Source organism: Lithobates pipiens, unplaced genomic scaffold (genome assembly GCF_037356315.1).
Source record: "Lithobates pipiens isolate NorthernLeopardFrog02 unplaced genomic scaffold, aLitPip1_a1.2 Scaffold_10, whole genome shotgun sequence".
Classification (NCBI taxonomy): domain Eukaryota; kingdom Metazoa; phylum Chordata; class Amphibia; order Anura; family Ranidae; genus Lithobates; species Lithobates pipiens.
The window spans coordinates 200,048,990-200,076,552 of NW_027507686.1; the positions used below are offsets into that span (position 1 = coordinate 200,048,990).

At 44.6% G+C, this 27,563-nt stretch overlaps 1 protein-coding gene across 2 annotated transcripts in view; it reads right to left on the bottom strand.

The window, feature by feature from the left end:
- Positions 1–27,563, bottom strand: part of SLC5A12 (solute carrier family 5 member 12) — a 118,716-nt gene that overhangs the window by 71,176 nt on the left and 19,977 nt on the right. The window contains exons 1-3 of one of the 2 annotated variants that reach the window (XM_077460838.1): positions 18,617–19,142; positions 13,048–13,113; positions 9,339–9,390 (exon numbers count right to left, since the gene is read on the bottom strand). In XM_077460838.1, coding sequence (XP_077316964.1) covers positions 9,339–9,390; positions 13,048–13,113; positions 18,617–18,973 — 475 coding nt within the window. In that variant the 5' untranslated portion in view covers positions 18,974–19,142. Of the gene's footprint in view, positions 1–9,338; positions 9,391–13,047; positions 13,114–18,616; positions 19,143–27,563 lie in introns of those variants that run through there. The other variant, XM_077460839.1, reaches the window with a different exon arrangement.

The following is a 27,563-nucleotide window of genomic DNA, read 5'->3' on the forward strand; positions in this document are numbered from 1 at the left end:
AGCCAACCAAATTGCCCAATTATCTCTGCTTCATGCATCAGTAGATGTTCCCTTGTGGATGCGCTTCCATCACCATGTCATCCCTCCTCTAGCTCTCTCATAATCTTCATCCAGCGTTACCGAGTCCGCTTTTGCATCATAGCCTACAAGTTTGGGATTCCATGTGGTACTCCACCAGCCTCATGTCCACCGTTTTACTCCAGCACCCTGTCACCAAAAATCCTCTCTTCCCCCCAGACCTGGACCACCCTCAGGCATTCTCCTGGTGGGTCGCTAATGGGTTCACACAGATCCAACACTTTCTTGCGGGAGTCTCGTGACATCACCAGAGACGTAGTTCTTCCGTTACCTCTAACTTCAGCATTGGCTTGCCTCACTGTGCAGAACAGCAACATATCTACTCGAAAAAATGACTTTTGAACACATCTGCCAGCACTTTCCAAGATCCTCGAGCCTCATCTCAACCCTCTATGCTTCTTTGAATAACCGTCTCTCCTCCCCTTCTCTCACCTATGTAGCTCAGTGGGAATAAGACTTGGCAGCTAAGATACTTAGCTGACTGGAGTGGGGCCTGGTCCTCTGTGGCCCAATGCTCATTTAACCCAGCCACTTTTACCCATGCCAGTCTGGCCTCCAATGACCACTGTTTTCAGGGCTGTGGCCATCAGGGTGATGTAGTACATACAGTGCATCCGGAAAGTATAAGATTTTTTTTCCAGGCTTGGGCAATTGTTCTTTTGGCTGACAAAAATAAGTAAGGAGCGTGCTTACACTGATAGGCGAATAGGCTCGGGATGGGACAATGCAGTAAGGCAAACTTGGCTTTTTTTGGTATAGAGAGGTGAAACAAAGTAAATTAGAGGCCAAATACACACGTCCACCATGTACAGTGCATCCGTAAAGTATTCACAGTTCTTCACTTTTTCCACATTTTGTTATGTTACAGCCTTATTCCAAATTGCATAAAATTTATTATTTTTCTTGAAATTCTACAAACAATAGCCCATAATGACAACAAGAAAGAAATTGTAAAATCTTTGCAAATTTATTAAGTTTATTAAAAAGGAAAAACAAAAAAAAATCCCATGTACATAAGTATTCACAGCCTTTTGAGCAGTTTTTTCTATTCTTCTTTGCAGGACCTCTCACGCTCCAGCAGGTTGAATAGGGAGCATCGGTGCACAGCCCTTTTGAGATCTCTCCAGAGATGTCCAATCAAGTCAAGTCTGGGCTCTGGCTGGGCCACTCAAGGACATTCACAAAGTTGTCCCATAGCCACTCCTTTGTTATCTTGGCTATGTGCTTAGGGACGTTGTCCTGTTGAAAGATGAACCTTCGCCCCAGTCTGAGGTCCAGAACGTTCTGGAGCAGGTTTTTATTAAGGATGTCCCTGTACATTGCTGCATTCATCTTTCTCTCAATTCTGACTAGTCTACCAGTTCCTGCAGCTGACAAACATCCCCAGAGCATTATGCTGCCACCACCATGCTTCACTGTAGGGATGGTATTGGCCAGGTGATGCATTGTGCCTGTTTTTCTACAGACATGACGCTTGCCATCCAGGCCAAAGAGTTCAATCTTTGTTTCATCAGACCAGAAAATTTTATTTCTCATGGCCTGACAGTCCTTCAGGTGCCTTTTGGAAAACTCCAGGCGGGCTGTCATGTGCCTTTTACTGAGAAGTGGCTTCCATGTGGCCACTCTACAATGCAGGTGGAGTGTTGCAGAGATGGTTGTTTTTCTGGAAGGTTCTCCTCTCTCCACAGAAAAACGCTGGAGCTCTGTCAGAATGACCATCGGGATCTTGGTCACCTTCCTAACTAAGGCCCTTCTCCCCCAATCGCTTAGTTTGGCTGGGCGGCCCTCTCTAGGAAGAGTCCTGGGGGTTCCAAACTTTGCTCATTGGGACCTTCAATTTTGCAGAGATTTTTCTGTATCATTCCCCAGATCTGTGCCTCAATACAATCCTGTCTCAGAGTTCTACAGACAATTCCTCGGTCTTAATGACTTGGTTTGTGCTCTGACATGCACTGTTAACTGTGGGACCTTATAAAGACAGGTGTGTGCCTTTCCAAATCATGTCCAATTGATGGAATTTTCCACAGGTGGACTCCAATCAAGTTGTAGAAACATATCAAGGGTGATCAGTGAAAACAGGATGCACCTGAGACTAATTTTGAGGGGCATGGCAAAGGCTGTGAATACTTATGTACATTAGATTTTTATTTATTTTTTATTTTTAATAAATTGTCAAAGATTTCAAACAAACATTTTTCAGGTTGTCATTATGGAGTATTGTTTGTAGAATTTTGATTTTGAGAAATAATGAATTTATTGCATTTTGGAATAAGGCTGTAACATAATAAAATGTGGAAAAAGTGAAGCGCTGTGAATACTTTCTGGATACACTGTACATGGTGAATGTGCCCTAGACTAATTTGTTTCTGGCCACGTGTATTTGGCCTCCTATTTGCTTTGTTTCACCTCCTACATTGTCCCATCCCGGGTCTATTCACCCATCAGCGGAAGCTCGCTTCTTACTTATTTTTGTCAGCCAGAAGAACAATTGCCCAAGCCTGGAAAAATCATCTGTCCCCTTCCAGAAGAAAGGAGAGATTGCATGACTGCTTTGATGCTTAACAAACATATGTCCAGCACCCGCAACGACTCCCATGGTAAGTTCCTTAAAGTTTGGGAACGATGGCTGTCTTGTGCCTTTCCCAATCTCCCCCCAGCCAGCTTAGGTCGCCTATGACAGATGGTCCCACTGCTCCTGAGCCCTTACCTTTTCCCCTTCTCTTGGTCTCTAACGCCCTGGTCCTCGTTCTTTCTCGCTTCCCTTAACCTTCCTTGGCTCCTTTTCTATCAGGTGCGCCACTCCCTCTTTCTACCACTGTATGGGTATTGATGGGGCCAGGGGATGCCCCAATGGTTTGGGGAGCCTTTTTTAGGACTCCTTGCCCTGTTCAACAGGGATATCTTTTCCTCTGACAACTATCTACATAGAGATTTTACTTTTAGCCAACGTTTACATCGGGCCGTTTTGACATGTCAAATCGCCGGTTATTTCCAGCAACGCCCCATCCGAATCATTGAGACGCCAACTTTGCAGTGTCACACCGATTCCCAAAATTAGTTCCTGCACTACTTTTGGCGACTTCGGGAGTAATTTCAATAGACATCTGTGCAGGAACCCGCACAGATATCTCTAAAAGTTCTCCCGAAGTCGGACTGACATGCAGGTTTGAGTTCAGCTGAACTCGCATGATTTCAAACCTGCATCAGTGTGAACTTAGAGAGATTTCCTCTCACATCCTGTTGTCTCTGGGTCACGAAGTCAAGACTTTTCAATGGAACAGCAAAAAAAAAAAAAAGTCAACAAGGTCCTGACCATTCCATAATCCAATCTAAAAAAAAAAGATGATATTCTAAATCTAAAAAAACGATTCTGAGCTACAGTAAAAAAAAATAGTTTTGGCATTACACTTTAGAACATTAATAAGGCAATGGCTACTCTTTACATATCATGAATGCTTCTTAATGTCAATGTAACTTCCTGTCCCCGGTAAACATTGGTAAATTGGTTGACAAGTGTGGAAACTGCATTTTTCCTGTTTTGTGCACTTAACTACATATACCATGTAATAACAGTATTGTTTCCCTACAATAAATGGCACTTTTTATGCATTTACAATGTTGACATGGTTTGTATAAAACGCTGTATTCTTCACCGATTCCAGGAAACCTGAGATAATGGCTTGCTGTGTGCGAAGGTATATTGTTACAATTGAATTACCATATGATATATGGTGCAAAAGTATTCACCCCCTTGGATTTTTACCTATTTTGTTAAATTTTGTTGCATTACAGCCTTTAGTTCGATGTTTTTTTTAAATCTGAATTATATGTGATGGATCAGAACCCAATAGTCTAAGTTGGTGAAGTAAAATTAGAAAAATATATGCATAAAGCTATTTTTCAGAAATAAAAAACTGATAATTGGCATGTACGTATGTATTCACCCCCTTTGTTATGAAGCCCATAAAAAGCTCTGGTGCAACCAATTACCTTCAGAAGTCACATAATTAGTGAAATGATGTCTACTTGTGTGCAATATAAGTTTCACTTGATCTGTCATTACATATGCCCCAGAAGCTGCAACACCTAAGCAAGAGGCACCACTAACCAAACACTGCCATGAAGACCAAGGAACTCTCCAAACAAGTAAGGGACAATGTTGTTGAGAAGTACAAGTCGGGGCTAGGTTATAAAAAATATCCAAATCTTTGATGATCCCTTGGAGCACCATCAAATCTATCGTAACCAAATGGAAAGAACAAGGCACAACAGCAAACCTGCCAAGAGACGGCCACACACCAAAACCTACGGACCGGGCAAGGAGGGCATTAATCAGAGAGGCAGCACAGAGGTAACCCTGGAGGAGCTGCAGGGTTCCACAACAGAGACTGGAGTATCTGTACATAGGACGACAATAAGCCGTACACTCCATAGAGTTGGGCTTTATGGCAGAGTGGCCAGAAGAAAGCCATTACAGACACATTTTGAGTTTGCGAAAAAGGCATGTGGGAGACTCCCAAAATGTATGGAGAAAGGAGCTTTGGTCTGATGAGACTAAAATTTAACTTTTTGTCATTAACCACTTTCAGACCGGACCATTTTGCTGGTAAATGACCAGAGGTCTTTTTACACTTTGGCACTGCGCTGCTTTAACTGGTAATTGCGCGGTCATGCAATGTTGTACCCAAACAAAATTTGCGTCCTTTTTTTCCCACAAATAGAGCTTTCTTTTGATGGTATTTGATTGCCTCTGCGATTTTTATTTTTTGCGATATAAACGTAAAAAGACCGCAAATTTTGAAAAAAAATGATATTTTCTACTTTTTGTTATTAGAAAAATCCAATAAACTCAATTTTAGTCATACATTTAGGCCAAAATGTATTCAGCCACATGTCTTTGGTAAAAAAAAGTCAATAATTGTATATTTATTGGTTTGCGCAAAAGTTGTCACATCTACAAACTAAGGTACGTTTTCTGGAATTTACGCAGCTTTTAGTTTACGACTGCCTATCTCATTTCTTGAGGTGCTAAAATGGCAGGGCAGTACAAAACCCCCCCCAAATGACCCCATTTTGGAAAGTAGACCCCCTAAGGAAATTGATAAGAGGCATGTTGAGCCCATTGAATATTTTATTTTTTTGCCTCAAGCGATTGAATAATGACAAAAAAAAATTTTTTTTTTTTTTTTACACAAAGTTGTCACTAAATGATATATTGCTCACACATGCTATGGGCATATGTGAAATGACACCCCAAAATAAATTCTGCTGCTTCTCCTGAGTACGGGGATACCACATATGTGGGACTTTTTGGGAGCCTAGCCGCGTACGTGGCCCCGAAAACCAAGCACCGCCTTCAGGCTTTCTAAGGGCGTAAATTTTTGAGTTCACTTCTCACTACCTATTACAGTTTTGAAGGCCATAAAATGCCAAGATGGCACAAAACCCCCACAAATGACCCCATTTTAGAAAGTAGACACCCCAAGCTATTTGCTGAGAGGCATGTTGAGTTCATGGAATATTTTATATTTTGCCACAAGTTGCGGGAAAATTACAAACTTTTTTTTTTTTTTTTTTTCACAAAGTTGTCACTAAATGATATATTGCTCATGCATGCCATGGGCATATGTGAAATGACACCCCAAAATAAATTCTGCTGCTTCTCCTGAGTACGGGGATACCACATATGTGGGACTTTTTGGGAGCCTAGCCACGTACGGGGCCCCGAAAACCAAGCACCGCCTTCAGGCTTTCTAAGGGCGTAAATTTTTGAGTTCACTTCTCACTACCTATTACAGTTTTGAAGGCCATAAAATGCCAAGATGGCACAAAACCCCCACAAATGACCCCATTTTAGAAAGTAGACACCCCAAGCTATTTGCTGAGAGGCATGTTGAGTCCATGGAATATTTTATATTTTGCCACAAGTTGCGGGAAAATTACAAACTTTTTTTTTTTTTTTTTTTTTTTTCACAAAGTTGTCACTAAATGATATATTGCTCACGCATGCCATGGGCATATGTGAAATGACACCCCAAAATAAATTCTGCTGCTTCTCCTGAGTACGGGGATACCACATATGTGGGACTTTTTGGGAGCCTAGCCGCGTACGGGGCCCCGAAAACCAAGCACCGCCTTCAGGCTTTCTAAGGGCGTTACAGTTTTGAAGGCCATAAAATGCCAAGATGGCACAAACCCCCCCCCAAATGACCCCATTTTGGAAAGTAGACACCCCTAAATTTAGGGGTACACTAGTGAGACTAGGTAATAAATGGCGGGTGCCCTGAAACTATAAAAAAATAACTAACCAATCAGCGTCACCTGTAACAGTTATATGGTGATCACTGGTGAAAGGGTTAACTAGGGGGCAATCAGGGGGCTTTATGCGGTAGTATATGGGGGTCCCTGGCGCTATAAAAAGCTGCGGCGAACCTAAATACCTACCTGCCTAACTAGCGTCACCTGTGACACTAATACAGCGATCAGAAAAACGATCGCTTATTAGTCTGGGTTCACACTGGAGCGATGCGGGAACGCCACGAATGCGCGGCGGGTTCCCGCATCGCATGCCTCCCGGCGGCAGTTCACACTGCCCTATGCGAACTGCTGGGAGTGTCAGTGAAATGTTAATGACACCCCCAGATCAGTTCGCATATCGCAGTGCGATCTGCAAACTTGGATCGCATGGTGTGAACACCCATGCGATCCGATTCTGCTGCGGACCAAAAAAAGGGTCCCCTGCGAGTTTGCGGCGGGTGTGGCGGGTGCGACACGAATTCAGCCATACTATCTGTATAGCTGAACTCGAATCGCACAGAGATCGGATGTGATTTGCACTGCAGTGCGGTGCGAATCACATCCGTTCTCATAAACCGCTGCAATGTGAACCCAGCCTTAGTGACACTGGCGACGGGGGGTGATCACGGGGTTAAACCTTTATTGGGGGGGTTAGGGGGGTACCTTAGAACTAAAGGGGGCTAACCCTAACTGCCCTAACAGTTATTAGTCACAAATGACACCCGCCGGGTGATCAGGGGGTTAAACCTTTATTAGGTAATAAATGGCGGGTGCCCTGAAACTATAAAAAAATAACTAACCAACCAGCGTCACCTGTAACAGTTATATGGTGATCACTGGTGAAAGGGTTAACTAGGGGGCAATCAGGGGGCTTTATGCGGTAGTATATGGGGGTCCCTGGCGCTATAAAAAGCTGCGGCGAACCTAAATACCTACCTGCCTAACTAGCGTCACCTGTGACACTAATACGGCGATCAGAAAAATGATCGCTTATTAGGCTGGGTTCACACTGGAGCGATGCGGAAACGCCGCAAATCCGCGGCGGGTTCCCGCATCGCATGCCTCCCGGCGGCAGTTCACACTGCCCTATGCGGACTGCTGGGAGTGTCAGTGAAATGTTACTGACACCCCCAGATCAGTTCGCATATCGCAGTGCGATCTGCAAACTCGGATCGCATGGTGTGAACACCCATGCGATTCGATTCTGCTGCGGGCCAAAAAAAGGGTCCCGTGCGAATTTGCGGCGGGTGCGGCGGGTGTGGCGGGTGCGGCGAATGGCTGAACTCGAATCGCACAGAGATCGGATGTGATTTGCACTGCAGTGCGGTGCGAATCACATTCGTTCTCATAAACCGCTGCAATGTGAACCCAGCCTTAGTGACACTGGCGACGGGGGGTGATCACGGGGTTAAACCTTTATTGGGGGGGTTAGGGGGGTACATTAGAACTAAAGGGGGCTAACCCTAACTGCCCTAACAGTTATTACAGTCACAAATGACACCAATGCAAAAAAAAAAAAAAAATGACATTGGTGTCACTGTGACTGGGGGGCAGGGGTAATTGGGGGGGGGTGATCGGGGGGGTGTGAGTGTGCCTGGCATGTTCTACTGTGTGTGTAGAGTGTTGGTGCAACTCACCGATCCGCTCTCCTCCGTGTCGGAACAAAAAATACCGACACGGAGGAGAGAATACATCACTTCCTCTCCTGTGTTTACATTACAGGAGAGGAAGTGATGTCACGGGGGATTCCTATTCGTCAGGAGCGATCGCGAGGGGGTGGCCATGAATGAATGGCCGCCCCCTCGTCCCGGATCGCTCCCGGACGAAAACCGACCGCCGCATGTACGCCAATATGCCTGCCCGTGCCATGCTGTCGACGTACATCGTCGTGCGGCGGTCGGCAACTGGTTAAAGAAAACTCAACACATCACATCCCCCAAAGAACACCATCCCCACAGTGAAAAATGGTGGTGGCAGCATCATGCTGTGGGGGATGTTTTTCAGCAGTCGGGACTGGGAAACTGGTCAGAGTTGAGGGAAAGATGGATGGTGCTAAATACAGGGATATTCTTGAGCAAAACCTGTACCACTCTGTGTGTGATTTGAGGCTAGGACGGAGGTTCACCTTCCAGCAGGACAGTGAAACCAAAAACACTTGAGTGGTTTAAGGAGAAACATAAAAATGTGTTGGAATGGCCTAGTCAAAGCCCAGACCTCAATCCAATAGAAAATCTGTGGTCAGACTTAAAGATTGCTGTTCAACTTGAACCATCCAACTTGAAGAAGCTGGAACAGTTTTACAAGACGGAATGGGCAAAAATCCCAGTGGTAAAATGTGGCAAGCTCATAAAGACTTATCCAAAGTGACTTGGAGCTGTGATAGCTGCAAAAGGTGGCTCTACAAAGTATTGACTGTAGGGTGGTGAATGCACCATTGACTTTTTCTGTTATTTTGTCCTATTTGTTGTTTGCTTCACAATAAAAAAAAAAAATCTTCAAAGTTGTGGGCATGTTCTGTAAATGAAATGATGCAAATCCTCAAACAATCCATGTTAATTCCAGGTTGTGAGGCAACAAAACACGAAAAATGCCAAGGGGGGTGAATACTTTTGCAAGGCACTGTACTCGATTACATTACTTTAACAGTCACTATGTCATAGCATACATTTAACCAAAACTCAGATCACATGCTATTTACCACCAGTTGGAGGACCGCTACCCCGGCTACCCCGGTTGGAGGACTGCTTACACTGTGGGCCAAGTCCACTATTGCTAAGGTAGCCAACTTTTTATACTATGTAAAGAGTCCAAAAAAATCTAATCATGCATTTCTAAATATAGAGGAAAAAGGAAAGGTCTGTATAAATCAAATTTTCTATTATTGATTATTGTATATGCAAAAGACTTCACACTAAAATCCTATATTATAAAGGCAAGATAAACAGTTGATGTCACTGAGTTACCTTGATTTAAAGCCAAAGCTGGTGCATACACTACTACTCCAGTGTAGAGGATCTGTAAAAGAGAATTGTAAAACAGGTGTAAGCAGGGTTACCAGCTATCTTGAACACTACTGAAAAAAATGTAAATATACACAGTAATTAAAGTGTAACTCTACTTTTGTTGACGAAAAAAGAAAAGAATTCCCCTTGGGTGATCTGTATACATTGCAAGGATTTAAAAAAATTGCTGCAGATTTTTTCCTTTGTTCCCAAAGACTTGCAGAGCTCTTGCTGTAGATTCACCGCTGCAAATTTGCTCTTGCTAGAGACCTACCACGCAAATGTTATTCAAACTGAAAAAGTGTCAACTAGAACTTGTGCTTTAAGTGCTCTGAAAGTGTACAACTTGCCAGTAAAAATGTGGAGCAAGTTAACAGACTTACAATTCAACACTTCCCCAAATTTGTGGAAAGTTATCCTTGCTATCTGGGATAAACTTTACCAGATTTTTTTCAGTGTTCAGCAAATGTACAGTAAACTGAACTTTGCTTGGTTCGCTCATCACTAGTGCTCTCTTTATAAGTTGGGTTAACTAGTATAATTAGGGTCAGGGGTTAAGCACTAGGGAGGGAGTGTTAAAGGCTAAATCAATGGCTAAGGTAAGTTTTAGTGTAATTGTAAGTGCATAGTGTTGGGGTGCAGAGTAAGTGTAATGGGATTAGTTTAGGGATGAGTTAGGTGCTAAATTACATATAAAATGTGTTTATTTATTTTTTTAGTTAAGATTTTACCTATAAGTCCCCTTTCACACAATCGACCCACTTGGATCCTCCTGTCCATTTTCAGGCTTACCCGAGCGGGCCACCCATTGACTTCTATGGTGAGGCAGATGTCAGTGGAGATGTGTCCGCTGACACCCGCCAGCCATCCGATCCGACAAGATCCTCTGAAAACAGAAAGATGGCGAGAGGATCGCCATCCATCCAGAGGATCGGATGGGATCGGAGGAAGTCACTTAAAGAGCATGACAATTCAACAATAATTACATAGACATATAAAAACTGTGATTCCCCAAGTGGGAACATTGTAATAAAAACACAACAGGAGTTCTAATATCTCTCTTCTATTTAAATGAAAAGAAAAAAAGTTGTGCTTTAGATAAAATGTAGGTTCAGATAAAAGAGGTTTAAGCATTAGATGGGTGTCTAAGTGTAAGGGATGCTTTAATTTTTTAATTGCTGTTATGGGGGTACATATTTTGCCCTGTTCTCTGCAGCAGGAGCTCCAGGATGCAAAGTGCCAGTACTAGCCAGGAAGAATAAATGGAACACCCCAGTTATTTTGGACAATTGAGCATTTTTCTGGTAACGTGTCTGTGAATGTTTTTGGGTTGTAGCCATGGGTGTAGCATGGATGGCTAAAAAGTTCAGAAGATTTACCTCAACTCTTTATTTTATGTTTGAGGCCTCAGTGATTGCCAAGAAAGACAATTTTCAAAACTTGGCTTAATGTTCTCAAAATGTTCTCTTAGCTAGACAAATCTAAGTTGAGAGGATCTGAAAAGTTCTAAAAGGCCAAAGAACCAGTTTATTTTTGTTGTGCAAGCAGAAAACAGCCATTTATATTTATCCATGTAACCATTTTGAACTGGCAACCAATAAAGTGTTTACAAAACTTTTCTCAGATGCCCACCTAACCAATTGTCCCCTAGATCTTGTTCCCTCACAACTACTGTGATCCCCCTTCTATTCTATCCTATGCTGCCTCACTCTCCTCTAAAGCATGCACAGATCACTCACATATTTAAAAAGCCCTCACTAGACCCCCACCAACCTGAACAAGTTAAGACCTACCTCATTGCCACCATTCACTAAGCTCCGGAGGTTACCCTTCCTTTCTTAAACTCTTAGAACTCTTAATCTACAACCATCTGAGCGCCTAAGAGTCCATTTACAAAGGGGCAACAGGACTTCCAGGGAGACTTTTGGAGGCAACTTGGACACGATTTCAGTATGAATCACAGCACGACTTGAGGCAACTTACAAGGCAATTTGAAGTTGCCTCCAGGACAGGGGACTTTGCCCGTGGCCAATCACATAATAATCAGCTCTGTGGGAGGGAGGGGTTTGCCTAGAAAACTATTTTTACTTGGAAAGTTGCTTCAGTTAAGACAGGGGATCCAACTTGGAGGCCACTTCCATTAAAATCAATGGGTACAAGTTGCCTACAAGTCGGATGAAGTAGTACAGGAACCTTTTCTGAAGTCAGAGCGACTTCAGTAGTGTGCATTAAGACGGCTTTCATTCACTTACATTTATTTTATCATGTTGTGTGACTTGAGGCAACTTGGGGTGACTTGAAGTCGGATCCAAAGTTGCCCCTGTGTGAATGGACTCTAACTCATTGAAAACAACCTTCTTGACCCCTTACAGTCTGGCTTTTGTTTGCAGCTTTCCACAAAAACTGCCCTACTAAAACTCACTAATGATTTACTAACTGCCAAAACCAATGACCAGCCTTCAATACTGTTGACCTCAATAACCTCTGTTCCCCTGGTCTCCAAGATTCTGCTCTATCCTCTTTCTCCTCCTACCTATCACAGTGTTCCTTCAATGTTACCTACAACTCTGACTCCTCCTCTCCTTTTCCTCTTTTTGTAAGGGTCCCCCAATTCTTTATTTGTGGACCTCTTCTCTTCTCTAGTTACACCTCCTCCCTTGGTCACTTGATAACCTCCCACGGCTTCCAATACCATCTCTACGCCGATGATGCACAAACCTACCTGTCTACTCCGCACCTCACTCCTTCAGTCTCCTCTCGCATTACTAACCTACTAACTGACATATCAGCATGGGTGTCGCACCACTTTCTACAAACCACTCTAAAATCAAGCTGATAATATTCCCCCTTATTCCCCCTTGCCTGTGCCTCCCTCCATGACATTTCTATGAATAATGATAAAGGTCAATAATGCAACCATCAATCCCTCCCCTCACACCTGGATACTAGGTGTAATCCTAGACCCTGACATGTCCTTTCAGCCCAAAATCCAATTGTTGTCAAAAGCTTGTAGACTTCACCTCCATAACATCTCTAAAATTCACCCCTTTTTTAACTAATGTATCCACCAAGCTACTCATTCACTCCCTTCTCATAGACTTGCCTCTCCATAGGCTATTCCCTCTTCAGTCTATCATGAATTCTGCTGTCAGACTCATCTACCTTACCAACAACTCAGTGTCTGCCACCCCTCTCTGCCAATCCCTACAATGGCTTCCAATTGCTCAGCAAATTCATTTCAAAATACTAACAACATACAAAGCCATTCACAACTCTGTCCTGAGCTAAATCACCAAACTTATCTCCAAACCGTTCCTTTTGCTCCTCTCAAGGCCGCCTGCTCTCAAACTCCCTTGACTCTGCCTCCCATGCTTGTCTCCAGGATTTCTCCAGAGCCTCTCCCATCCTATGTGTTTCTCTACTTCAATCTATTCAGCTATCTTCTGCTCTGGCTGCCTTTAGGCGATCCCTGAAAATGCATCTCTTCATGGAAGCCTATCATGCCTCCAACTAATCTTTAATCACTTCCATCAGCCCATTCCCCACAGTTACAACCTTCTGTACCACTTGTCCTACCCTATTAGATCGTAAGCTCTTATGAGCAGAAGCCTCTTTCCATGAAGCATTATTTTTTTTTGATTGTGTTCTCTTCATTGTATGAGAATCTTACCGTTTGTAAAATATACATAATAGTAGCAACATAACGGACAGGTCTGCTAAACCGAAATTCCAGGTACTAAAGGAAAAAAAAACAGAGAAAACTTATATTAGATTACTGTGGATAAATACATAACTTTGCATTGCAAACAATGCTGTCTCTATAACTTAAAATAGAATTCCAGGCTATACCTAACTAATCGCAATACCGTCTCCCCCTCCTAACACCTAATCTGACTAAACTGTGTAAAAAAGATGTACAGTATATACTTGCCCATTTTCAGTGCATTATGGTCTAGTAACACGATCGTCCTTGTCTCAGCCAGCAGTGGCTGCAGGAGAGAGGAAACAGCCATTGCAGCGCAACAGCAAAGGCTGGAACACCTGGGGGTGGTGACGTCCCCCATAGACTCATATGGCCCACCTATTGACAGCGCTCCCTCCTCTCTCCTGCAGCCACTGCTGACTGACAAAATGGAGCCAAATTATGTTACCAGACCAGAGCAGACTGAAAATAGGCAAGTAATGCATATACATCTTTCTAAGACCCCTTTCACACTGGGGTGCATTGCGGGCTCTATAACACTAAAAATAGCACCTTTAAAGCACCCTAAAAGAGCGGCTGCTGTCTCTCCAATGTGAAAGCCCCAAGAACTTTCACACTGGAGCGGTGCGCTGGCAGGACGCTAAAAAAAGTCCTGCTAGCAGCATCTTTGGAGCGGTGAAGGAGCGGTGTATGCACCGTTCCTGCCCATTGAAATCAATGGGGCAGCGCGGCTATACCACCGGCATAGCGCTGCTGCAGCAGTGCTTTGCGGTGGATTTAACTCATTCTCACCCGCTAGCAGGGGTAAAAGCACCCCACTAGCAGCCGAATAGTGCCGCAAAATTGACGGTAAATCGCTGCTAAGAATAGTGGCGTTTTACCGGCAATGCACCCACCGCCCAAGTGTGAAAGGGGCCTTACACAGGTTAGTCAGCATTGGTGTTAGTAGGGGGAAGCAGCATTTTTTTTAGATTAGTTAGGTATAGCCTGGAATTCCACTTTAATGAAAAATATTAGGCTATACAAAATCAACAATATAACACTTTTCATTTGAAATTGCTATTTTATGTCAGTTTATGGCATATATTTTTAAAACAATTCATTATGTGAATGCCTTACAGTTGAAGCACAGCTGAAGCTCTTTTGGCTGTACTTCTCCTGTGGATCACATAAGTGCAGGTTGTTCTGCACTCCCATGACCCTGAAGCCCACTTTTGGCTGACGTCACTGGGCTGGTTCAGGCTGGAGCAAGACCTCAACCATATGGTCCAGCTCCCACCCTCCCCACAGCCCAGCTCTCCAGTGAGGGGGGGCAAAGCAGAGAGCCCTTGACTGGCAGTCACTGGCTCTCTGCTCACAGAGCTCTGAGAACCGAGTGATCAGCTGTCTTTGATTGCTCAGTTCTAAATCTTAAAGCCAGCGGGGACAGATGCAGAATCGGACCGATTCTGCATCCACCTAGGTAAGTATGATTTTTAGTGTCTTAGAGTGTCCTCTACAGAACGTAAGGAAAAGTCTTTTCAATCAAAGATAGTGAAAAAAAAACTTTCCCTTCTTTATTCAAAAAAAAAGCCTCGTAAAAAGTTTGACTGTAGATATATTACATGTAAGCTTGTTAATTTAGGCGGATCAGTTAATAAACTCCACATTGTTAATTTATGATAATTTTTTTCTAATAATGGTCATTACACGTTAATAAATAGTACTCGAGTGTAGAATTGTGTTTTTTTTATATTTTATTTACACTAACTGATGAAAGTCCTATTTTCTCAAAAAATATATATTTATTCAGGTATCTTATCACCAGGGCAAATTCCTACTGTACCTGCTCTCCTCAATGGATACCTCACTAAAATCTACATTCATCACCAGGCTGAAAGCAGCACTATTTTAACCACTTCCGGACTGCTGCACGCTGATATACATCCTAACTTTGAAGAGGAATATTGTTGTTATGTCAGCAGCTAGCTGCAATAACCCCAGTAACCCTGGCCAGTGGTTCAGTTTCAGATAATGGTGGTCTCTGTGGGGAATTTGCCATGAGATCACTTTTATCGACGTGGGGGAGCGCATAATGGTGGTCTCTGCGGCGGATTTGCCATGAGATCACTTTTATCGACGCGGGGGAGCGCATAATGGTGGTCTCTGCGGCAGATTTGCCATGAGATCACTTTTATTGACGTGGGGGAGCACTCTGGTGCCCTCCACCGCTTACTGGAGCCCTCGTCAGTGGCAGAGGCAATCGCATCCCCTTCCTTGCTGGGTATGGAGATGAGTGAGGTGAAGATGGCCCCCACCCGTCTCCATACCTTTGCAGGGTGGAAGCGATGTCAAAATATCACTTCCGCCCATAGCTCTTAAAGGGTCATTTTTTTTTAAATGACAACATTTTTTATTTATTTATTTTTTTATTGCATTTTAGTGTAAATATGAGATCTGAGGTGCTTTTTTTTTATTACAAGGGATGTTTACATTCCTTGTAATAGGAATAATAGTGACACAATTTAAAAAAAAAAAAGAACAGTGTAAAAAAATAAAAATAAAATAAAAGGTAAAATAAATAAGACATTTTTTTTTTAAACACTCCCCGTCCCGCCGAGCTCGCGTGCAAAAGCGAACACATACATGAGCAGCGCCCACATATGAAAACTGCGTTCAAACCACACAAGTGAGGTATCACCGTGATTGTGAGAGTGAGAGCAATAATTCTAGCCCTAGACCTCTTCTCTAACTCAAAGCATGCAACCTATTATAGATTTTCTTTAAATGTTTTTCCCCATTCCACGAGAGGGCACAATTTTGAATGTGACATGTTGGGTATAAATTTACTCGGTGTAACATTATCTTTCACAGTATAAAAAAAATTGGGCTAACTTTACTGTTGTCTTATTTTTTAATTTAAAAAAGTGTATTTTTTCCAAAAAAATTGCGCTTGTAAGACTGCTGCACAAATATGGTGTAACAGAAAGTATTGCAACGACCGCCATTTTTTTCTCTAGGGCAGGGGTCTCCAAACTACGGCCCGGGGGCCAGATGCGGCCCTTTGCTTGCCTTTATCCGGCCCTTGGGACACTAATCCTCCCACTGATACGAGACACTATTCTGCCATCTAACGCCAACAATGGAGCACCATTTCTACCACTGACACTAATAATAGGGCACTATTCCTCCTTATGATACCAATGATGGGGTACTATTCCTCTAACCCAAATGTGTGTTTGCTCCTACTGATGACAAACAAACTTTCCACTCCCGCTGGCCACGATCTGGCCCTCCTGAAGTCTAAAGGACAGTAAACCGGCCCTTTGTTTAGAAAGTTTGGAGACCCCTGCTCTAGGGTGTTAGAAAAAAATGTATAATGTTTGGGAGTTCTAAGTATTTTCTAGCAAAAAAACAGTTTTTAGCTTGTAAACAACAAATCTCAAAAAGAGGCTCGGTCCTTAAGTGGTTAAAGAGTGATAACCTATGTGACAGTCTCTGTGCATTATTTTGCCCATATATTAATAAAATAACAAATGTTTGGTACATTTAGCTGATTTGTGCCATAATTCCTTAGATGAAGTGAAATATCCATTCTCCTTGTCAAAATATTTTATTATGTATTCAAAGGTAGAGTGTACAATATAATCTGTTATCAATCAATTTAATGAAGCTCAGTTATATAAATGCAAAGGATAGTATAGATTTCTATTATATATTATTAAATAAAAGTAATAAAGTTATAAGCAACTGTTGATCTGTATTTGAATGAAATATCTTAATTTATACAGTTACAATTATAACTGTAAAAATTCTATATGATCATAAGTAGCATCCCCTTTTAATCAGAATTAACTTGTATGTAGTAAAGCAAAAATCCAACTGTAAGGTAAGGTGAGGTCAGGTGAGGTCAATTTACTTATCTTATACATGTATTCTGTAGACACAGGCATATCTAGCTAATTATGCTATTGATTGTAAGAAAAATAATAATAAAAATAATTTAAAAAAAAATCACATTTGTTGGAAAGGAAGCATATAGAGAAAATATGGAGGTTGCCATTGCTTCCACAGAAAATACAAATGGCTTGGCCATCATGATAAATAATCCAATGGCTTCAAAACTTTGAGTGGCATTGGCCCAAGCAAGCATGTACATCAGGAGTTCTTACTTCATTCTGATTCTCTAATCTGCATGCTTGTTCCAGGTTATTAATTCAGAAACTACTCATGCATAGACAATTAGAAAATAGAAAATACATATGACTGGACTTTCCAGCAGACTAGGTCCGGCGGTCTTCCCGACGGACTTTCCAAATGAACAGACTTGCCCACATACGAACGGACTAAGTCAGTTCGAAAAAGTCAGTTAGTTTTGAACGTGATGACGTAAGACGGGACTAAAAAAGGAAGTTCAATAGCCAGTAGCTTCCCTTAGGTCATATTTGACTGCTGCCCCTCTCTGCCAATCTCTTCACTGGCTTCCCCTACCCCACCGTGTAAAATTCAAAATGTTAACCATAACATACAAAGCCATCCACAACATGGCCCCCATCTACATCACAAACCTCATCTGCAGATATCGCCCAAATCGTCCCCTCCGCTCCTCCCAGGACATCCTGCTTTCTAGCTCCCTTGTTACCTCCTTTCATGCTCACCTTCAATACCTTCAATACTTCTCCAGAGCCTCTCCCATCCTCTGGAACTCCCTGCCCCAGTCTGTCCAATAAGCCCCTATCCTGTCCACCTTTAGGAGATCCCTGAAAACTCATTTATTCAGGGAAGTCCCCGAGCCACCTCCATCAAATCATTCTCTGCAGCTATTACCTTTTGTACCACCACCCCCTCCCTTTAGAATGTAAGCTCTACGAGCAGGGCCCTCCTGTACCTTTTGTGTTGTACTGTACTTGTGTTGTCCCCCCTTATACATTGTAAAGCGCTGCGTAAACTGTTGGCGCTATATAAATAGTGTATAATAATAATAATACAGCATACAGACGAATGGTTTTCCCGATAGGAATTGAGTCCATCGGACAGATTTGAAACATGTTCTATTTCTAGGTCCGTCTGATTTTTTAATGAAAAACGATTAGCCCACACACGATCGGATTGTCCCACGAACTGATTCCGTTGGACCTAGTCTGCCGGAAAGTCCGGTCGTGTGGGCACGGCATTAGAATTTAGTTAGAATAGTGTGTTAAAATAGTTCACATGTACAATTTAAAAAACAAATCTGGTAGTATTTGTGTAATGTTGTTAAAATGGATAGGGTCTTAATGCTCTAATGTGTAAATGTAATATTTGCTCCTCAATGGATCTCATTAGTCAACTGAGCTTCTAAATAGATGAGTAACCAAGGGGTGGGGTCCACTTTCTGGCCACTTCTACTCTGGTTTCATCTAAATTAACTCAACTGTCTCAACTACATCAATTAAAGACAATACTTTGTAAACAACACTAGAAGGTGCCTTTAAGAAACACATGTTTCTTTGCTTCAGTTAGGGTCTATTGTACAGATTTCATTTTGATGAATCAAGTTTATTTTCTTGCTACTTACTTCATAAGTGCTAGTAATCCCAGACCGGTAGAATACTGGTACAAAGAGTTCGGCAGAAATTATGATCACACAGGTATAGGCAATAAGGAACCAGAGGTAGTGTGCTCCATAGCGGACAACTTCTGATGGAGCCCCCAGAACGGTAATTGCAGACATAAAACTAGCAGTTAGTGACAGAGCCACAGGTCCACAGGTCATCTGTCTCCCACCCACCAAGAATTCATTGGATGTCTTGTTTCTCCTTTCTTTAATTGCAAAGAAGACTCCAATGCTTGCTGAAACAACTAAGAGAGCTCCAAACACAACATAGTCCCACACCGAAAAGTTACTGATCGGAGGTTCTTCAAACATTGTCATCTTGTCTGCCTTGTTGCTTTCTTTTCCAGGTATTTAAACGTACAATTTCTATATTGCATCCATTTGGTAAATACAGATTTCAAACAATATAAACTGGTAGCATAAGGGGTTTGGTAGCTATTGTATATTGTGTAAACAGCCGAAGCTGTCCCAAAGTACAAAGAGATTTATTGAGATGTTATCAGACTATAAATTGTGTTTTCACAAGTTCTCAGGTGCGACCCATGACTGACAACGAGCCAATAGTATTGCTTGATTGTTTTACAGCAGTTTTGTATCTTTCACTTTTTTTTAGTTAAATATTACTCAGATGAGTAAATATTATCTGTTCAGCACCAAGAACTAAGGTTTCAGAAAACCTGATCTGTAGTTGTAGATCATTTTAAACAAATATATATTGCTTTGGCATATGCAGGCTTGCAAGATACTGATTATCCATCCCTTATCAATCCTTAATAAAAACAGTGTAAAGTAGATTTTTTGATTTTTATAGCGTAACAAGCAGTTAACCTCCACCGTCTAGATCAAACGTTCTCAGCCAGTGTTTGGTGGAACCCTGGGGTTCTTCCAGAGATTGCTAAGGGTTCCATGCAGGACCGGGACAAGGGGTGGGCAGGAGGGAAAGATGCCCTGGGCATTGTGGTATCGTGTGAGGGGGGGCACCACGATGATTTGGGGGAAGAGATATATGTTGGGATGGGGAATTTGGGGGGAAACAGGGGGTAAGAATTGTTCTAGGAGGTGAAATTTGGGGGAGAGGGGTACTAGAAGTGGTGATTTAGGATTTTTTTTTGTTGGGAGGGGGATGGGGAAGAGGATGTGTGCTAGGAGGGGAGATTTGAGGGGGGGGCTTGTGCTAGAAGAGGTGATATTGTTTGGAGTTATGTGGGGGGTAAGATGTGTACTCAAAGAGGAAATTTTAAGGGACTGGAACAGTAGAGTATTTGTGCTAGAAGTGGTCATTTTTGGGGGGCATTTGTGCTGGGGGATTTCAGCAGGGGGAGCGGATTTGTTTTGGGAGTTGGGAGAATTTATGCTTAGAGGATAAGCATGCAGATTAGTGCTCATTTTTTATTTATTTATTTTTGGGGGGGTTTGCTTACACATAATGCTCATACATCTTGGGGGGGGGGTGCAGTTTGGCATGTTGATACTTGCAATACTGTCAATAACATTCATTATACTTGTTTTAGCCATTCTCATGCCGCGTACACACGATCGGAATTTTGGCCAGCAAAAGACAGATGAGAACTTTTCATCGGAAAATGCGACCGTGTGTATGCTCCATTGGAATTTAGCTGGCCGAATTCCCACCAGCAAAAATTTGATAGCATGTTCTCAATTTTCCCGGCGGAAAAACGTTCTATCGATTGTGTATGCAATTCCGACACGCCAAAAATCAGGCATGTTCAGAATTAAGTACGAGACGGAACCGATCAGTCTGGTAAAACTAGCGTTCGTAATGGAGATAGCAGATTCTTCACGCTGCAAATTTTTAAATTGTTCAATGCCGCGCATTCTCTTCTTTATAATGCTCGAAGAAGGAAGTTGTTTTGCTGCTCATATTCAAATTTATTTTTTTATTATTTCTAGTAGGGATGAGCTTCATGTTCGAGTCGAAAATACGTTCGACTCGAACATCGGCTGTTCGCCCGTTCGGCGAAGTCCGAACGTTTTGGTCCGTTCGTGCCAAATTCGTGTGGCGCTCACGGCCCACAATGCACTGCGATGGCGCAGTGCATTGCTGGCTCATGATTGGCCAAGCATGCACTGTGACCCGCTCATGCTTGGCCAATCGCAGCGCCAGCAGCGAGGAGAGCCATGATTGGCCACAGGCAGGATGCCTGTGGCCAATCATAGCTCAGGCTGTGTAGTGCACGCCCCACACTATATAAGGCAGCCAGCGCGGCGGCCTTGTGTAGTGTGTTGGCGTCTGAAGCAGTGGGAGTTCTGTGTACCTTCAACACAGTACACACTGATCGTTTTCGGCCGATTTTCGATCTTGCTGTTGTGTAGTGGTTGTTGTCTGCGTGCCCTGACCACAGTATACACCGCTATATTCACCTCACCTATATAGCTAGTGATCTATCTTTTATAATAGAGCTTGCAGTCAGTAGTGTTAGGAGCTTGTGCGTGATGTCTGCGTGCTCTGTACCCAGTACATACCGCTATATCCACCTACATAGCTCTTCTCTATTTGAGCCCACTTGCCATCTGCAGGAGTTATTGGAAGTTGTGTGTGCCTCCAGTACAGCACAGTATACATCTGTATATACCCCTTTATGTCTGGTGTTCTATAATAAAGGCATCTGCAAGAGTTAGTGGGTGTTGTGTGCCTCTAGCACAATATACACTACCCAACTGCTTTTTTACCCAACTCCATTCAGGCCATTACCATGTCTGGAAGGCCAGCAAGAAGAGGCAGACAGGCGCGAGCCGATAAAAGAGGGCAAGCAGGCTCTGTGTCTAGAGACAACAGTGCTGGTCGTGGACGCAGTGCATTGTCATCAGCACGTGGCCATGGGACACGCTTGTCCTTCTTTTCGACAGCTGGACATGTTGAGCCACAACATGCCAACGACTTGGTAGAGTGGATGACCAAGCCCTCTTCATCCTCCTCATCCTCTCTCACCCAGTCTCAGGGTACTAGCAAAGCAGCTGCCAACGCATCGTCTTCCCTCCTCTCAATGTCATCATCAGTGACTCCTTCCCTAGACCCACCACGTCCTCCTGAGGAGTCTCCTGAACTCTTTGAGCACAGTGTTGGGTACATGCTCCAGGAGGATGCCCAGTGTTTTGTAGCCTCTGATGATGACACTAAGCTAGAGGAAGGCAGTAGCGTGAATGCAGAGAGAGGGGATGCTCAAGAAGGACAGCAATCTGGCAGTCATGTTCCACAAGCTGCAGCATACTGCCAGGTTTGCTACAGCGATGAAGAGGGATGGGATGATGAGGGCACTGACTCCACGTGGGTGCCTGGTAGGAGAGAGGAGGAGGAGAAGGAGGAGGAGGAGGCACATGTCCAATGAGGCAGGATGCCCTCCGGGGGCCAGCTTAGGGCAGCACACCGACTGAATCACACCGCAGAGCTCCGCCTGTGCAGGGCGCTGCCTCTGCACGTTATTCTAAAAGTTCTTTGGTGTGGGCCTTTTTTGAGACGAGTGCATCAGATCGCACCGCTGCTATTTGCAACATATGTCTCAAGCGTATCTCGCGTGGCCAAAACATCAGCCGCTTGGGCACCACATGCTTGACCAGACATATGTTGACCTGCCATGCAGCTCATTGGCAAGCGTACCTCAAAGACCCACACCAAAGAACAAAGCGGCCCTCTCCTTGCTCCTCATCAGCTGGCATCTCCAACCCCACTAGACCTTCAGTCCTCTCTGATACCTGCTCTGAGAGGAATGAAGGTGTAGAATTAGGTGTGTCACAGCCAAGTGCTTTCGGGCACTCTGCTAGCAGTACACCCACGTCCAATTATAGCAGGCAAATGTCCCTGCCCCAGCTGCTGGAGCGGCGAAAGAAGTTCACTCCCAGCCATCCACATGCCCAGCGGTTGAATGCTAGCTTGGCTAAATTGCTAGAACTTCAACTGCTGCCTTTTTAGTTGGTAGACTCGGCCCCCTTCCGTGAGTTTGTACAATGTGCGGTTCCTCAGTGGAAGGTCCCCAAACGCCACTTTTTCTCATGGAAGGCGATTCCGGCTCTCTACTGGCATGTGGAAGGCAATGTCCTTGCCTCGCTGGACAGGGCGGTCAGCGGTAAGGTGCATATTACCGCTGACTCATGGTCCAGCAGGCATGGACAGGGACGTTACCTGTCTTTCACGGCCCATTGGGTCACTCTTCTGGCAGCTGGGAAGGATGCAGGGCAAGGTGCAGTAGTGTTGGATGTTGTTCCGCCACCGCGCCTCCAAAATGCTACTATTGGTTGTGACACACCTCTCTCCTCCACCCCCTCCTCTTCTTCTTCCTCCATGGCCTCTTCCAGTGCTCTGTCCTCAGAACCAGCGGTGCTCCGTAGGCGTTCCAGGGGCTACGCAAGTACGCAGGCAAAACAATGCCATGCCGTGCTTGCGCTGGTTTGTTTGGGGGACAGGAGCCACACTGGGGTGGACGTTTTGTCAGCTCTGCAGGGGCAGGCCGAGAGGTGCTTGACGCCACGCCAGCTTAAGCCAGGAATGGTGGTTTGCGACAATGGCACTAACCTCCTCTCCGCCCTCCGACAGGGACAACTGACCCATGTGCCCTGTGTAGCTCACGTCCTTAACCTGGTGGTGCAGCGGTTCTTGGGCAGGTACCCCGGCTTACAGGATGTCCTGAAGCAGGCCAGGAAAGTCTGTGTGCATTTCCGCCGATCATTTAATGCCTGTGCTCGGCTGGCTGAGCTCCAAAAGGAGTTGAACCTGCCCAAGAACCGCCTTATATGTGACATGCCCACCAGGTGGAACTCAACGTTGGCCATGCTGCAGCGGCTGAACACGCAGCAGAGGGCCATCAATGAGTACCTGTGCGACTACGGCACCAGGACAGGGTCAGGGGAGCTTGGTTTTTTCTCACCACGCCAGTGGGGCATGATCAGGGATGCATGCACTGTCCTGTCACCGTTTGAGGAGGCCACAAGGATGGTGAGCAGTGACAGTGCATGCATCAGTGACACTGTACCTCTTGTCCACCTCTTGGAGCATACGCTGCGTGGAATAATGGACAGGGCACTTGAGGCAGAACAGAGGCAGGAAGAGGAGGACTTCCTTGCCTCTCAAGGCCCCCTTTATCCAGACAGTGTTCCTGCTGTGCCACCCATCACACAGGAAGAGGATAAGGAGGAGGAAGAGGAGGAGGAGGATGAATGTGTCAGCATGGAGGTGGAGGCTGGCACTCAGCATCAGCAGCAGCAGCAGCAGTCTTGTAGGGATGATTTACAGTCCCAAGGAACACGTGGACTTGTACGTGGCTGGGAGGAGGTAGCTGCGGATCATGTTGTCCTTAGTGACCCAGAGGACTCCGGAGCAAATGCCTCAGCTAACCTACGCTGCATGGCCTCCCTGATCCTGCAAAGCCTGCGGAAGGATCCTCGTATTCTTCGGATCAAGGAGAGGGACCATTACTGGCTGGCCACTCTCCTTGATCCACGGTACAAGGGTAAGGTTGCCGACCTTATCTTGCCATAACAGAGGGAGCAGAGGATGAGACATCTCCGGGAGGCCTTGCAGAAAGGTCTGTGCAACGCGTTCCCAGAGACTGGGAGGTTACAAACTCCTTGTCCTGGACAACGTGTTGCTGAGGCATCGGTTAGAAGGAGCAGTGGAGAAGGTGGCCGTCTGACTGATGCTTTCAGACAATTTTTTAGTCCGCAGCCCCAAGGTATGATCGGTTCCAGCAACCATCGACAGCGTCTGATTTACATGGTGCAGGAATACCTAGGGGCAAGGTCAGACTTGGACACCTTTCCTACCAAAAATCCTCTGGCTTACTGGGTCTTGAGGATGGATCACTGGCCAGAGCTTGCACAGTATGCAATTGAGCTACTGGCCTGTCCTGCATCCAGCGTTCTTTCGGAACGCACCTTCAGTGCTGCTGGTGGCTTTGTTACCGATCACAGGGTGCGGCTGTCTACCGAATCAGTTGATCGACTGACCTTCATCAAGATGAATCAGTCTTGGATCACCCACAGCTACCAAGCACCTGAAGCTGATGTAACCGAATAATCTTTTTTGAAATATCACATCCCTTCAAGACTGCCTATGCTGATGCTGAGTGACTGTCCTGTTATGTTGATTGTCTATCCTCTTCCTCCTCCGATGATATGTTGGAAGAACATTTCTGTTTCTGGGTGATGCCATCAGCCCAATTTTTCTGCCCCTGTTTAACAGGGGCGTTTAAGTACAATTTTTGATGCAATGCTTTGCAGCAGGGCTAATTCCTGCAATAAAACAAGAGTATATGGGAGAGGTTGCAGTGTTGTGGCACCAGCACCAGTGCCTAAGGCCCAATTTTTCTGCCCCTGTTTAACAGGGGCGTTTAATTACAATTTTTGATGCAATGCTTTGCAGCAGGGCTAATTCCTGCAATAAAACTAGAGTATATGGGAGAGGTTGCAGTGTCGTGGCACCAGCACCAGTGCCTAAAGCCCAATTTTTCTGCCCCTGTTTAACAGGGGCGTTTAATTACAATTTTTGATGCAATGCTTTGCAGCAGGGCTAATTCCTGCAATAAAACTAGAGTATATGGGAGAGGTTGCAGTGTCGTGGCACCAGCACCAGTGCCTAAGGCCCAATTTTTCTGCCCCTGTTTAACAGGGACATGTAATTACAATTCTTGATATAATATTTCACAGGAGGGCCCGTTCCTGTGCCCACCCAGAGTAACTGTGAGGACTTATAGTGTTGTGGCACCAGCACCACAACCACCAAAGGTCAATTTTTCTACCACTGTTCAACAATGGCATGTAATTACAATTCTTGATATAATCGTTCATAGCAGGGCGCTCCAGCGCCCACCAAGAGTCACTTTGAGGGCTTACAATGTTGTGGCAAAACCAACACCTTGTTCCACCATTTCTGCAGAGCATATAGGGCAGGCCCCTACTTTCAAACATCCAACTTACAAACATCTCCTACTTGCAAACGGAAGGAGACAACAGCAAGCGAGATGAAAAAAGATGGACGACAAAACAAATTATACAGGGGTGATAACCCTTCCCTATGTTTTCCAAAAAGCTTAAAAAAAATTTTTTTGACTGGAGCTACACTTTAACCACTTGCCGCCCGCCCATAGCAAATAGACAGCGGCAAAGTGGTTTCATAATCCTGACCGGACGTCATATGACGTGATCAGGATTATGAGCCGCTGCGCGCCCCCGGGGGCGCGCATCGCGGCGATCGTTGTTGCGGGGTGTCAGTCTGACACCCGGCAACTACGATCTCGGTAAAGAGTCTCCGACGGAGACTCTTTACCACGTGATCAGCCGTGTCCAATCACGGCTGATCACAGTGTAAATAGGAAAAGCCGGTGATCGGCTTTTCCTCACTCGTGTCTGTCAGACGCGAGTAGAGGAGAGCCGATCGGCTGCTCCTCTGACAGGGGGGGTCTGTGCTGATCAATTATCAGCACAGCCCCCCCAAGGATGCCGACACTGGACCACCAGGGACGCCACCAGACCACCAGGGGTGCCAAGGACAAGGTATGCCACCCTAGACCACCAGGGATTCCAATCAGTGGCACAATGGATGCCAATCAGTGCCCATAATGGATGCCAATCAGTGCCCACAATGGGCATCACTGATTGGCATGCATTATTGATTGGCACTGATTGGCATCCATTAGTACAATATTATTAATATTATTATTATTATTATTATTATTATTATTCAGGATTTATATAGCGCCAACAGTTTGCGCAGCGCTTTACAATATGAGGGCACACAGTACACTTACAATACAAATCAATACAGGAGGGATCAGAGGGCCCTGCTCGTTAGAGCTTACAATCTAGAAGGGAGGGTCAAGTTGAAACAAAAGGTAATAACTGTGGGGGGTGAGCTGATGGAGAAAATGAAAATACAGTTAGGTGTGGGTGGGGTAGGCTTCTCTGAAGAGAAGTGTTTTCAGGGATCGTCTAAAAGCTAATAAAGTAGGAGATAAGCGGACAGATTGGGGTAGGGCATTACATAGGATTGGTGAGGCTTTGGAAAAGTCCTGGAGGCGAGTATGGGAGGAGGTGATGAGGGAGCTAGAGAGCAGGAGGTCTTGAGAGGAACGAAGAGGACGAGTAGGTTGGTATTTAGAGACTAAGCTAGTGATGTAGCTGGGGGCAGAGTTGTGGATGGCTTTGTAAGTAATTGTTAGTATTTTGAATTTAATTCTTTGGCTGAGTGGAAGCCAGTGGAGGGATTGACAGAGAGGAGTAGCAGACACCGAGCGATTGGTAAGGTGGATGAGTCTGGCAGCGGCATTCATAATGGATTGAAGAGGTGATAGACTATGTAGAGGTAAGCCAATGAGAAGGGAGTTGCAGTAGTCGAGGCGAGAGATGACCAGCGAGTGAATTAAGAGCTTTGTTGTCTCATTAGTTAGAAAGGGGCGTATTTTGGAGATGTTGCGGAGGTTGAGGCGGCAGGATTTGGACAGTGATTGGATGTGTTGCTTGAAGGAGAGTTCAGAGTCCAGGACTACACCTAGAACCTTGGCATGAGGGGATGGGCTTATGGTTGTGCCATCAATTTTGACAGTGAGATCAGGGGAAGGGGCATATGGGGGACGAAAAATTATAAGTTTGGTTTTGGATAGATTGATTTTGAGGAAGTGGTGTGACATCCAGACTGATATATCTGATAATAAATTAGTGATACGTGAGGAGACAGAGGGAGTGAGCTGAGGGGTAGAGAAATAGATTTGGGTGTCGTCAGCATAGAGGTGGTATTGGAAGCCGTGGGAGGCTATCAGTTGACCCAGGGAGGAGGTATAGATTGAAAATAGGAGTGGTCCAAGAACAGAACCTTGGGGGACCCCAACAGAGAAAGGAAGAGGAGAGGAGGAAGTAGAGTTGTAAGAAACACTAAAGGTGCGGTTGGATAAGTAGGAAGAGA